Below are 14,596 nucleotides of genomic sequence, written 5' to 3' on the forward strand. Positions count from 1 at the left end.
CACAGCGGCAGAAATCACTTGAGACCCGACGATCGGATGACTGCTGAGTGATCGAGTAGGTCGGTGGGGATCATCACTACTGAAGGAGACGCCTAGAAGGTGAGTGAGGAGACGTATAAGACCCTCCATGTTGTGATCGAGTATATAGAATGAAGGTCCCACTCAGTTTAGTAAAAGCATCACTTATTTGCTGGGGGCTCAAAATGTTCCCCGTTTCCAAAGATGAGTAGATTTTATTAAAGATTATGAGATAAAACAAACTACATTATAACGTTGCTTATTGGTGCTAAAAGCCAAATCCCCCAGATATTCGCTGCATAGACTGAACATCCAGGATGCATCCGGGACCCCGTTTGTGGCATTACACCATCACACAGACGATAGACCAGCATCAAGCGTGTGGCTGATTAGATTATGAAGGACTCAATAACAAGTGGCTCATCAACCTCCCTCTACACCAGTCAATGCGGGACGACCAGTCGTACACATCATAGTCGGCCCCCGCTGCAGTATCATCACCGTCAGACGTTCTTCCGCTATTCACACGGCCATTGAAGGAGTGTTTGCACATTGATTGGATGATCCGGTGGCACTTCCCGTGGCCTAATGATCAGGCCGGAGTGTGCAGGCGACTGCTCTTGCCCAATTGGGCTTTAAAGGGGTTGTATTACAAGAACAAGTTACCCCTATTATCACAGACAACGGCTTCACTGAGCTCGTGTAACGCAAATCTGTGCAGCCACTGAACGAGCAGGGAATGCTGAGAGATTTTAGCTTTGAAGCTGTAGCATTGTGACTGCAGCACGGGAGTAGAATATAGGATCATCTCATGTGTAACATAATAGTAATGTTGGATATATAAGATCCTCTAATGGGTGAAAGTCTTACAGAAGGTAGATGAAAACCAATCAAATCCAAGGGGAAGGGCAAGAATTCAGATTACTAGAAGGACATGAGGCGGAGTGTGGCCCTCAGGAGCTCAGCCAACAGCAAAGACCAAAGTCCTCCATGTTCGCTGCCATCAACATTTGAAGGAAGCCTGCACTTTTCTTCCATTCAGAGGCTGAGGGGGGCGGAAATTGTTCCCCATGTGGATCCTCTCTTCCTCCTCTTCCCCATTAAAAAGGAGGGTTTTCCTGAATCGCTCCATCTAGGGACAGACAACAACTGTAAGATACTGTAGAAACCTTACAAGAACACTTTTCTTCACCTGAAATCTACAGCAGCTCCTACATGGAGCCGAGTGTCTAATGATCGGCGCCGCGACGCCGAAGCAGCAGGACCCTACAAGCTGGCACTCGCGTCTGGTGAGGGCAACAGCTCCGCGTCTATGGCCGCCTCAAGATGTTCCAATGCAGCTCCGTGATTTTATGTAATAATGACTCAAGGAGAGGATCTGTTAGGGCTGCCTTCACATCTGTGTGTCCACTGATTATTTGGCACGCTGGCAGTTTTTACCCACATATGACTGAGCATAGATTTGTATCTAACGCCACACTGTGCCCTCATGGTGCTGCTGCTGTAGTGGCGCAGAGTTAGGGACCCTCTCGCTCTGTGCTGCTCCACCATATGGATTTGCCTTTGTGTTTTCGTGTGGTTGGGGTCACTAATCTTGGTGGTGTCCATGTGTTGGTCTCCCTGACCTGCTTTGTGTGATGTGATTGGTAGAGCGGTTGGGGCAGAGTTAGAGAGAAAAGATGTAATTGGAGGAGGAGGACGAGTGAGCAGAAGGCTGAGGCTCTGACTCTTCCGCCTGGGCTAAGCCCGGACACATCTCATTAAGCTACAAGATGTCACCCCTCTGGGGACCTGAAGCGGGATTCAGATCCTGGAGTAGGAGTCGGCGGACAATCCTGCACACTCCCCTGCTTGCCTACAGAGTAGAGGGACAGGACCGGCTCTGCTACTGCAAGTCGGAGGACATGTCTGCCGTGAGTGTTTGTCCTATGAATGTCGCTAGGTCAGCGAGGAAAGGGCATGAAGAGTAAGAAAGGACTGCTTGTGTTTGTCTCCACATATCAGAGTCGCCCTTCCCAGAACCTTACATCAGATAACTGAGACTGATGACGACTGGATCTTGGGAAAAGAGTGTTTGTCTAACGCAAGGGTGTCAGAAGGATTGTGAAGGAAAAAGGTGTCAGTAATATTGTACCCGAGATGGCTACAGTGTCGTACTTGGAAAATCAAGGTCGCCGAGTAAAAAAACGTGTGCCTCCGGTTCAAACCTACACTTTGACTGTGGCCTCTTTATTTGGTTTTGAGGACTCATTTCTGGAAAGGGGCACTGGCGTCATGTGAACAGATACATTATTATTTCTCCGTTAGCATGGCTGCTAACTTCTAGCCTCGCACGCTGCCGGGCCAGACCACGTTTTGGGATGTGATGAGAGGAGGCAGTAGAGCCATCGTGACCCACTATCGTGTTCCCCGCTGTCTTCCCCATCGAACGTCTGACCCTGGCCACTGCACTGCTATTCTCCGACTCCCCCCTCCCACCACCACCTCCAAATGAAAAATATGTCAAAATGAAAATATGTAACTACAGCTTTCATGTTTTTCGAGGAGTGCACTCTGCCCTTAAGGTGCTGTCACTGCTGGTAGTACTGCTGCTGCTGTCACTGCTGGTTGTGCTGGTGGTGGTGCTGCTGCTGTCACTGCTGGTTGTGCTGCTGCTGTCACTGCTGGTTGTGCTGGTGGTTGTGCTGGTGGTGGTGCTGGTGCTGTCACTGCTGTTTGTGCTGGTGGTACTGCTGCTGCTGTCTCTGCTGGTTGTGCTGGTGGTGGTGCTGCTGCTGTCTTCCTGCTTCAACCATGTTTCCTCCTCCCTCTCCCAAAACAAAAATTTTCTAAGGCACAAGAGACATCTGTAGCTCTACAGCTTTTCCTTGGAGAAGGTCCGTGTTTGAGTGTTGTCTTCTTGTTATGATATTACTTTTATAACAAGCAGCCAAGCTGATGTCTTCCTGGATGTACTTTTGGATCTAGGAGACCCTATGTGGGTCTTCTTTTGTTTTCAGGGACACCCCTGTTCTGCGACTGACCCCCTACATCACTGTACACTATTTTGACTAATTTTTGGGTGGCGCACGGTGTTCCCCAGATGTGTGGCTATATTCCCATGCAATTTGCGGGCTTTCACTGCATTGAGGACCTTCTGGAGGGAGGTGGGGAGCTCTCCTTCAATAGACGTGCTCAAACAAAGGCTGGGCAAATATCTGTCTGGGATGATTCAGTGATCCTGCATTGGGAAGGGGGTTGGTCCCCATGACCCCAGAGGACCCGATGCTCCGGAGGAACCTTCCAACTCTACCATTCTAGGATTCTATGAGTGCAAATTAGCGAACCAGATTTGTACTCCCACTGAGTTTAAGAGGAGTTGGAATCTTCCATCCCGATTCATGGACGCCACTAGTTATGAATACTTTGGCAAGAAGTATCATCAACGTAAGGGGTTAAAATTGGTGCTAAACACCTAAATACACCCTGTCTGTCCTGGGATTGGTTTAGTTTGCTTTATAAAGAATGTAGAAGTCAGTTGTTCTCTAAGCGTTGTATCGCTTCTCTGATCAAGCATGCTGGACTTTCTGGAAGTGCCGGAATTCATCTTTTGTTCGGGCACTACTGGACCCGACGGCTTCCTGAGACCCCCTTTTCACAGGCTGGAACTACTCATTCCCACTCATACAGCATTGAAGACTAAAAGACAAGGAGAGCGCCGGCTTCTGGTGGATTGCAGAGGATTGTGGGTATTGTAGTTTACACTGGTCCTGGCAGCAATGAATATACCATATTGATTCCATGCTGTAAGGAAGGGTCACACGGGCCAGATAAGGCACATCTTGGTCTGGGGCTTGTTTACAAGATCTGGATGGCTTTCTAACAACAACAGCCATTACAGGGAGTTTGGACAATTGGTCTCACTACTGGAATATCCCTTTAAGTGATGTCACTGTTCCTACTTCAGAGAAAGAGGTCTCTGTGGCCTCAATCCACCCCCAATTTCTGTACCTGAGGCCATCACAGCTCACCATATGAGGCCTGGGAAAGCCTGGGGGACTGCGGTAAAATCCCTACTTGGGGAAGCTATCATCCATGAAGAAATCTAAGATCTTTAGCTTTAGATTTCCCCAACTGCTTTCTTCATAGACCCATGCCCATGATGCTTTGCTGGCCTCGCATGCCTCTGAGGGTGTTGGTGTGGCTGCCAAGGGACCACATAGGATGTTTGATTTTATAATAAACTTTTCCTCCATAGTGTTTGTTCCTTAATGGAGTTGTCCACTGAAACAAGTAAATCCCTATCCACAGGACAGGAGATAACTTGCCGATTGGAGGAGGTTTCGACCTCTGGGACCCCCACCAACCCAGAGAATAGGGGTCCGGAAGCAGCGGTGGCAGCGCTTGAACTTGTCTATCTGTAGGGGCCACATTGAAATGAATGGAGGTGTGTGTGATCACTGCTGCCTTCCTTGCAGGATCCGTATCCTGTAGATAAGGGATACATTATTTTTGTGGGACTACCCCTTTAGAGGGCCTGTTCAGTTTAGAAACCCTGTTGTCCTACATCTTAGAGAATTCTGAATTAATGGAGGGGGCCCAGAAAGCTCATCTCTTCGTCGGAGTGGTGAGCGGTATAAAGAGCGCCGCGCTCTGGAGGACCCATCCTGCATCACACATACAACCTACTGATATGAAGGGTCGCTGTGTAATAATCATTTTCCCCTCTGGGAGCGCTGGAGTGTGCAGAGGAGAATGCCTGTAATTTGCTTCCAATAGCTAACTTTACCTGCTTCTCTGAAACCTTTATAGGCTCTTTTAGGACAATCCATGTGACACTTTCGTTGAGCGGGGGCGTGGTGAGAGAGCCGGGGTACGTCCAGTATTCTAGGCTCGCTGGCAGCAGGCATTTAGGGTTGAAGTTGTTAAATTGCGCTGTGGTTCCCTTGAAGAGAGTAAAATGTAGGTGGTGAATAACTGAAAGACAAAGCTCAGAGGATGAAGAAGAAACCTCATCATCTCCACCCCATCCAGAAAGATACATTGTGTACTAATTCATCTGTAAGGTCATGTGACTAATCGCTGATGTTGTGAAGGCGGCTCACTATAATGGATGCAACATGTACGTCCTCTGCCCTTCATACAGGAAGACTAGTGCAGAACACATAACGATCTGACTCAGGGTTGAAGTCCCTTTGTCATGACCAATGCGGATCGGTAGCGTAGTCAGGAAGAAGCCGGAGATCGGTACACAGAAGCAGCAATTGTGGTGAGAGGAGCAGTTGGCAGGAGAGCTTGACTAAAGGCTGGGAGCACAATAATCCTGCACTGAGGAAGGGTCAATCAGGAACAGGGTAGAGCCAAGACAGGGACTTGGGCCAAGAGTGAGGAAACATGGACAAGGTCATACAGGGGAGCTAACCAACTCTCTGAACAGCTCAGCAGGAAGAGCCGCCTCCTGGAGCTCCTGGGTTCACATCCTGATACATATATTATCCTCTGTGTTACTCCCTGGGAGAATGGCTTTATAGGATTGTGTGATCCGTATCTGCATATTATATTCAAAGGCTGCACGTCCACGAGGGGAGGAGAGCAGCAGCCTCAGGCGGCAACCTTCCCTGACGGTAGGTGGGGGAAAGCAGCAAAGACAGGAGCAGCCAGTAGTCTCTTCTGCGACGGATCTGTAAATGATGGCGGCTGTTATGGTGGCACTATGACTGTCACTGTTGTGGGGGCGCTGTGGCTGTGATTCATATTGGGGTACTGTAACTGTTGTGGGGGCGCTGTGGCTGTGATTCTTATTGGGGTACTGTAACTGTTGTGGGGGGCGCTGTGGCTGTGATTCTTTTGGCGTACTGTAACTGTTGTGGGGGCGCTGTGGCTGTGATTCTTTTGGGGTACTGTAACTATTGTGGGGCGCTGTGGGTGTGATTCGTATTGGGGTACTGTAACTGTTGTGGGGGCGCTGTGGGTGTGATTCGTATTGGGGTACTGTAACTGTTGGGGGGGGGGCGCTGTGGCTGTGATTCTTATTGGGGTACTGTAACTCTTGTGGGGGCGCTGTGGCTGTAATTCATATTGGGGTACTGTAACTGTTGGGGGGGCGCTGTGGCTGTGATTCTTTTTGGGGTACTGTAACTCTTGTGGGGGCGCTGTGGCTGTAATTCGTATTAAGGTACTGTAACTCTTGTGGGGGCGCTGTGGCTGTAATTCATATTGGGGTACTGTAACTGTTGTGGGGGCGCTGTGGCTGTGATTCTTATTGGGGTACTGTAACTGTTGTGGGGGGGCTGTGGCTGTGATTCTTTTTGGGGTACTGTAACTATTGTGGGGCGCTGTGGGTGTGATTCGTATTGGGGTACTGTAACTGTTGTGGGGGCGCTGTGGGTGTGATTCGTATTGGGGTACTGTAACTGTTGGGGGGGGGGCGCTGTGGCTGTGATTCTTATTGGGGTACTGTAACTCTTGTGGGGGCGCTGTGGCTGTAATTCATATTGGGGTACTGTAACTGTTGGGGGGGCGCTGTGGCTGTGATTCTTTTTGGGGTACTGTAACTCTTGTGGGGGCGCTGTGGCTGTAATTCGTATTAAGGTACTGTAACTCTTGTGGGGGCGCTGTGGCTGTAATTCATATTGGGGTACTGTAACTGTTGTGGGGGCGCTGTGGGTGTGATTCGTATTGGGGTACTGTAACTGTTGGGGGGCGCTGTGGCTGTGATTCTTATTGGGGTACTGTAACTGTTGTGGGGGGGCTGTGGCTGTGATTCTTTTTGGGGTACTGTAACTATTGTGGGGCGCTGTGGCTGTGATTCTTTTTGGGGTACTGTAACTGTTGGGGGGGCGCTGTGGCTGTGATTCTTTTTGGGGTACTGTAACTGTTGGGGGGGCTTGTGGCTGTGATTCTTTTTGGGGTACTGTAACTGTTGGGGGGCGCTGTGGAAATATGTGACACCAATCTGCATTTGTAATGACAGTTTCTGCCCCAGACTGCACGGCTGCCGCCGGGGCCCCGATGTCTCATTCAAGGGGATTCCGCATCCAGAAGTCCCATTTTACTGTTTGCTGCAGATTTTCCCATTTCTCCAGCACCAAAATCCGCAAGGAAAAGCGCAGAACGCGGCGAGGTTTCTGCCTGAAGACATTCACTGCAGATAGAAGGTAGCAAGAAGGAAGATCGGCCCCCAAGTGTCACTTGAAGATTTACTTACTCTGAATCGGACCATGTACAATGCGTCTGTTAACCGGTCGAGTGCCGGATGCTTCCCCCCGCTCTGAAAACAACACAAAAGACTCCTTATAATATACACAAATATACTAATAAGCTGCAATCTGTGGCCGCCAGCTGTCAGGACATGCTGAGAGTTGTAGTTCCCCAACAGTTGGGGAGGGACTCAGATAGGACATGCTGAGAGTTGTAGTTACCCAACAGTTGGGGAGGGGCTCAGACAGGACATGCTGAGAGTTGTAGTTCCCCAACAGTTGGGGAGGGGCTCGGATAGGACATGCTGAGAGTTGTAGTTCCCCAACAGTTGGGGAGGGACTTGGATAGGACATGCTGAGAGTTGTAGTTCCCCAACATTTGAGGAGGAGACCTGGATAGGACATGCTGAGAGTTGTAGTTCCCCAACATTTGGGGAGGGGACCCAGATAGGACATAACATTCAACATGCATCAGCTCATTTCTATATATTGACTAGGACTTCATGGCTTGTGGCTCGCCCTCTCCATGGGTGGTTTCCAGCCCTCCACTGCCTTTCCAGTATTTCTACCACCCTTCTGACCTTGTGCAGTCAGTGCTATCTGTTAATCTGCACTTTGGAGGACGTTTCCTCTCACTGCTCAGTCTTGTCTTATACTCTGGATATTCTGTCCACCCTCAGCACATTGTCTGCAAGTGCAAAATGTCTTTATATGGAGCATCAGATACCGACTTCCAAGAAGACGCCGATGACCACCAGCCCATCCGAGGCCGTCGCCGCCTCACCAAAGGTAGGGTAAGATTTCGCATTCCAATGAACCAAGTGGAGCTGTGGGGGCAATTGTAGAAAGTTAGGAAGTTCAGCAGATAACGTTAAAGTGCTTGAGACCTGTGGCCTGTGACCTGTGACCTGTGGCCTGTGACCTGTGACCTGTGGCCTGTGGCCTGTGACCTGTGACCTGTGGCCTGTGGCCTGTGGCATTGGGACATGTTGTGCCATTGGGGCCCGATATGTAGCAGGTATTTAATGCGCCCATTCCCATCCGACTTACCTCACAGGGGTACGACCTTCCGTCCACAGTGTGCTCTGATCCTTTGTCATGCTGGCTTCCCCAGTGAAAGTGGAACTGCTTGAGGCGGTAGGAATCATTTAGTGGTCCCCCGCCGATCACTGCAGGAGCCATAAAGCAAAGTCAGCAAACAATGTATCATCCTGAAGGTCCTACCCACGAGCCATAGCTTTTCTTGCGATGCGAGAGCGATGATTAAACCAATGGTTTCATACTCTCAAGGCTCGCAACGCAGAGAAGACAAATCTGCGATATCGCTCAGTGTTTTCCATAGGGTCCGCAGCAGCACCGGCCCCATTGAAAACATAGGGAATACATCGCGGACCTCTGCCACAGCTGTGACAGCTATGGCAGGGGATTCCTCCATCCCTGCAGGGACCGCCAAGGAAACCTATGCCACAAACACCTCGCCCATTATTTTCAATGGGGCTGGGAAAAACATTGCACACCACGATGCGAGGTTTAACAATGGGAGGCACTCGCCGATCCCCCAACGCAGTGAAGTCGCACGTTCCCAAGCCTAATAATTGGGCCGCATTTCACATCCGATATTGTTCCTGCCCGTGTGAAATCAGCTTAATGCAGGAGATTTACCTTACTTTGGAGACCAGGAGTATACTGTATGGACAATCTACATCGCATGGCCCTTTATTAAAGCCCCAGGCGCTCCGTGACCCCGGCATGCAGTATTAAATTACGTGACTTCCACCGAGGCTGGGGTCTCACTGCCAACTGTGGCGGGAGGGTCATAGAGTAACTGGGTGGAGAGTATACTGAGAATGGCGTGATCGATCCAGATTTATGTGGTGATGGGAGGTCAGAATTTGGTGCAAGCAGCATGAATCGCTGACCCCTTCCTGTCAGAACATGTCAGCACCGCCATCTAATCTGTATGAACCAATGGAAAAGAACTAGGCAGAGCACCCTTAAGGGGGGACCTCAAAGTGGGGGTGTTACATGGATGTACGGTACTTGGAGAGTCGATGTAGGATAGGTGCTGCCGACCTACGCTGGTAGACGAAAGGTCATGTTAGTGTTGTGAGCTGAAAGGAGGTCCGAGTGAAGCAGGTCTTTGGCGCGAGGTGGTGACTTCAAGGAGAGAGAAGCCAGTGGCATTGAATAGACAGTAACCTTGTTTTTAAGCAGCAGGTTTCACATTTTGAGGTGCGCAGAAGAGGTGTTACCTGCTTTCACGCCATCAAATCTGCGGCAACTACACAAAGCTTCCTGTCCACAGGGGCCGCTATTCCTGCAGAACCATTTCATCACCTGGTGGGATCTACAACCCAGTGAACTGCTGCGGATCTGGAGGATAAAGGAGTCCAGCGCTACTAGATGGGGGTCTCTGATGACGGGGCGCGCCGTGTAGATTAGATTAGGATTCTGCTTAGTCGACCCCAGCAAGTCACTGTATGATTCCAAACCTGATGTGTGCGACGGCGTCGGGACCCTCGTCAGCGCCTGCGCTCATTATTTTGTCTTAAGCATTGTTCAAATGAGTGAAACTGAGCAATAGTCAATCCGTGTTATAGGCGGCCAACGGCGAATGAGAATCGTGAGGTTCTCGCTGGAGGTTCAGCGCCGTCTCGTTCGCTTCTCGTGCCGTTTACACACCGATAGTTCATAGGAATGTGAGACACTGAACTAGTCCACGAGAATCCCGCAGTTTATACGGGCTGCACAAGCGGGTGAGGAGGTCACCAACTTGTTCGCTTGGCCAAACGAGAATCATGAGATTACAGCCGTGTAAAAGCGCCATTGTTGAATTCTCCAGTCGCCTTCTTAATCACTTTAGTTCTTTGATTCCACCTATTCAGCAAATATTTGGCTGCTCGGCCGCAGTGAATGTAATCTGTGTTAGCCATGTGGGACGTCTTCGGGAAAGCCCTGTCTGTATGAATAAGTTACGTATCCAGGCGTAGCGAGACGACGCAACACGACGGGTACCTCGAGTTATCCAAGTAAGATCTGCAGGACGTGCGACTACTACTGCAAGGATATGTATTTCTATAGCACAGACAGAAGGCCCATTTACACGGGACGGCAAACACGTCCACAGCAACCCGGCTGGTAATCACTTTAATGGGGACCTCAGGAAAGCGGGACAAATGGGGAAAGCGGGACACAGGGTCCCAAAGCAGGACTGTCCCACCTAAATTGGGATGTCTGGTCACCTTAATTACACAGATGACTACATATGCCAATATCCGCTGAATGTGATAGTTTCCTGCACTGGTGTGAGCCACGGGCTCACTGCTGGGTTCGGTCATCTCCTTAGGGTGGCAGGACACTCACTTATGCCTCCTGGCCCTGATGTCCCCAATTCTACCATATAGGAGATGACCTTCTCTGACATCAGTATCGCCCTCAGAGTAGTCATGATCACTCTGCGTCGGCCATCATTCCTTCATGCAAACAGGAGATGGGAAATGCCTCCACTTATTGGAAGGCAGCTGCTCTATTAGTTGGTGTTTGCGCCTCTAACAAGCCTTGCAACTTGAGTAGGGAGGTAAGCTTTGCATCCCTGGTCATCTTTCAAGGTTGGATATTGACCCTTTAATAGGTGGCACATTCTCATCTACCATTTGCATACCCTTTTCCCAGAGAGCATTGCACTACCTACAAGACTCTCCAGCCTCGTGGTGCTCTCCACAAGGAGAAGCAGTAGCTCATGCAATTATCATAATGTCCCATAGGCTTGGCCGTCTGTGGATCTCACCTGCTTTATCATCGTTGTCATCAAACTCCACCATGACCGAGTGACCATTGTTGGACATGCTGATGGATGTGCACTGATCATAGGACACCACCAGAGGTTTCAGGCTAGAATTGAAGACAGCTTGACTGGAAACTATATTAATAGGAGATTGACGAGTGCCTTGGGCAATGGGGAAATATCGGTACCACTCGGAGGGACCTATGGGAGGAAGCACAGAGAGGGGCTCAGCAGACCTTACACTGAACCCAGCCAGCCACATAGAAGGAACATGCATTGGACAGTCCCGGTGGCAAACATCCATGTTAACGTGAGCATCAAGATCTGCAGTGATTCAGTGGACGGTAATGCCTGCCAGCTTTAAAAGCTAAGGGGGTTCTCAGCTCCGAAAAATCCTTATTTAGCAATAAAATGATTAAAATGTTACACTGCTGTAACCCCAGTGAGCAGTGATAGAAATCTGCCAGGAAGGGCTACATTTCCCTGCAGTGCCCCCGCAGGAGATAATCAAGCATTACAGCGCTCTTATTCATACTAGGAGTTGTCTATATAATGCAGGAGCAGTCCTCCAGAGTGAGAGATGCGCCGCGTGACCGCTCGCCCCTCTGGCCAAGGGAGGAGGACCCCCTTAATAATAGTAGGGAACAATAGGTAGCATTCACCTGTTGTGAAATCAGCCCCTCTTCAGTTTAAAATGGCTGATAGCAGAGAGCAATGAAATGCATTCAATTTTACAACAGTCAGCCTCTTCCCAGTCTGAAATGGCTGCTAAAAGGGGACAATAGATTACTCTCATTTAACCAAATGTTGGGCTGTCAACAGTCTGAAATTGCTGATCACAGAAAGCAATATATCACAAATTGCAGAATAAACACAGTAATAACACTGCTACATGTCAAGAAATATACAGACATAACTGCGTTACTTATGATCTTAGGATAGGTCATCGATAGCAGATCAGTGGGGATCTGATACCTGGGACTCCTGGCAAACTCACTGATCAGTAGTGTGAAGAGGCCACAACACTTGGGCAGCACTGCAGCCTGTTCCTTGGCCTATGAGGCCACGTTCTTCAGCCATGCAGCCTTTGTGCAGCTCAGTCCCATTTAAAGTCTATGGAAACCTTAATGCATGAAAAATCAATACACATGCCCTACTAGGTCCCTGCTGAAAAAATGATATGCTTATCTGATTTTTTTTGCATTGAGTTTTCCTTTTTATGCCTTTAGAAAGCCTCCCACTTGGTTTCCAGGCTCTCCTACATTCAGCTGGTCTCTTCTCATGAAGGTATACAAGTTCAGCTTCCCCTCTCCTCCTCCAGAAGCTGTGTAGCATGACCACACCCACTGAATACTACACATCTCCTCCAGGAGCTGCCGCTCCATTCTCCCACACAATTGATAGGAGCAGAGAATTCACAGCCCCTTGTAATAGTAGCTTTCTCTGCTCTCCTCCCCCTCCCCCGCACTGTCAGACAGCAGGGGGCAGGCTGGGGAGGAGCTGCTGAGATTTCAGTCCTCCAGTCTGCAGACTTTTAGAAAACAATCCAGGCATAGAAATCAATCAGAAATGTTTAATGAAAACCAATTACAAAAAGTTTTAATTTCCCAAAACACATTATTAATCAGAATACAAAGGTGTCCATAGACTTCAATAATAGCCAATAAACAGTGCTGGGCCTAGCATACAATGAGCAGGCCACAGCACCTCCAACAGCTGATTAGGGAGGGTGCCATGAGGCAGACCCCAACCTTCTGATATGAAGAAGTCTCAGAAAACCCACTTAACTTGGGAATAACTGATAAAGTATCTGTTCATTTATAATAAATACGGAACCAGAACCAAGCAAACTGTTTAAATACCTTAGCAGAACTAAGCTCATTACAAAGATACAATATCAGAGCCAAGTATATGATGCCAGAACCAAGCTCCCTGCGTGACGGATGCCGGAACCAAGCTCCCTGCATGAGTGATGCCAGAACCAAGCTCCCTGCATGAGTGATGCCAGAACCAAGCTCCCTGCATGACCTGAAGTGGTCTTTATTTCTTAGAGCGATTATCTTCTGGGCAAGCTGGGTGCTCCCCAGTATGAGGGGGCAGTCTTGTGTATACTTGGACACCTCTCTTGTATATACCTCTCTTATGTATACTTGGACACCTCTCTTGTATATACCTCTCTTGTGTATACTTGGACACCTCTCTTGTGTATACTTGGACACCTCTCTTGTATATACCTCTCTTGTGTATACTTGGACACCTCTCGGTCCTCTTGTCGACGTTTCCCCTCCCGCTGCACATTCTGCATTTTCCACCGCTTTGCTTCATATCATTAGGAGCAGATAAAGTGAATGTTTCTATGCTGTGCTAACAGAGGAGGTCTCAGAAATAAGTGAACCTGTTCTGCCTATAAATTATAAAATCTAAATCATGGAAGCAAAATTTGTAAAAAAGCGTCTCCCCTCTCTGCAGTTTATTGTTCTCTGTTATCAGTAATTACAGAAGAAGCAGCTGCCTATAGAGTTCAGAATCAGACTAATCCACAGGGGATGATGGCATGCAGCTGTAAAGAGCCGTGCGGCGATCACTTACCGTCGTCCTCCCCGTATCCCCAGCAGTGCTGGCCAGTCATGGTCACAGGCAGCGTCTTGGAAGGGTCTCTCCACCTGTCGCCTTTATAGCAGCCGCAGTACCTGTTCTCCACCTCCAGGAGTGAGACAGCCCAGGTGTTCCGCAGCTCCTCCCGTCAGGTAGCCCTCCCTTCACACGCCGGCCCCGGCTATCATATCAGTAATCTCCTACAATTACTGTTCACTTTTAGAGACCTTTCTGATCCGTCGGCGCACATTTCTGCGTCACCGTGTCCTTTAGGGCTTCAGCTTCGCATCAGTAAATCTGCCCGTCTTTACTTCAAAACCGTGAAATTAAGTTGAGCAGCGGAGAAGCTTCCTGCCACGGAATGAAGGCCGTCTTGTGGGATTGTTGTGGCGGACGTACATAAGGCGCCCGCACACTCGCGTTTTTATCGCTGCCTTTTTTAATGCGATTGTCAGTGAGACTTTCTAATGTAAAGACGCATCGCACAAAAATCACAGAGCGCCGACAGCGAGGCTTTGTAACATTGGAAACATTGTAACATTGGAAAGACCCACTGCCAATCACGTGAAAAAGGCAGCGGTATCGCAGCGTTGAAAGAATGCAAGTGTGCAGGGGCCCGAAGGCTGCCTGTCCACGGGCGTTGCGTTATCCCGCGGCGGAGATCCACCTGGGAGCAGGAGCCGCCAGATCTCCGCTGTCAGTCTGTCGGACAGATAGGCTGACCGTGGAGAATCGCTGCGATTTGCCGGACGCGAGCGGAGAATCGCAATGATTCTCCACTCGCGGACAGGGGGGCTGCGCTTTCACTGCCTTCCTCGCGGCCGGATTATCGCCACAGGGAACGCAATGAAAACTCGTCCGTGGCCAGGCAGGTTAAACTCTGCAACTAAAGTCTGCAGAAAGAGATGCAGAAATTCCGCAAGACGTTCCGCAGTTAAAAAGCAACAAACTCCACATCTGCGCTGCGTCCCGCGGACCATTCCTTCCCGCGTGGAAGCTCCCTTATGAGGATTTTCTGGTT

The 14,596-nt window shown here is 49.4% G+C and overlaps 1 protein-coding gene across 1 annotated transcript; it reads right to left on the bottom strand.

The window, feature by feature from the left end:
* Positions 1–704: 704 nt before the first annotated feature.
* On the bottom strand, positions 705–13,609 carry CA7 (carbonic anhydrase 7). Its single transcript, XM_066582296.1, has 7 exons — positions 13,570–13,609; positions 10,984–11,181; positions 8,247–8,365; positions 7,928–8,023; positions 7,205–7,267; positions 4,787–4,942; positions 705–1,150 (listed from the first exon to the last, which is right to left on the bottom strand). Exons 1-7 carry the CDS (start codon positions 13,607–13,609, stop codon positions 1,022–1,024), a joined length of 801 nt encoding a protein of 266 aa, XP_066438393.1. The 3' UTR covers positions 705–1,021.
* Between the last annotated feature and the right edge of the window lie 987 nt (positions 13,610–14,596).

The sequence above is a fragment of the Eleutherodactylus coqui genome, chromosome 11 (genome assembly GCF_035609145.1).
Source record: "Eleutherodactylus coqui strain aEleCoq1 chromosome 11, aEleCoq1.hap1, whole genome shotgun sequence".
Lineage (NCBI taxonomy): Eukaryota > Metazoa > Chordata > Amphibia > Anura > Eleutherodactylidae > Eleutherodactylus > Eleutherodactylus coqui.

Excerpts from the sequence above, each read along its gene's own strand:
- CA7 (XM_066582296.1), bottom strand. The coding sequence starts at position 13,609 with ATGACTGGCCAGCACTGCTGGGGATACGGGGAGGACGACG. Across the intron at positions 11,182-13,569 it reads GGGATACGGGGAGGACGACG|GTCCCTCCGAGTGGTACCGA; the intron begins GTAAGTGATCGC and ends TTCCTCCCATAG. Across the intron at positions 4,943-7,204 it reads TGTACATGGTCCGATTCAGA|GGAACCACAGCGCAATTTAA; the intron begins GTAAGTAAATCT and ends ACTCTCTTCAAG.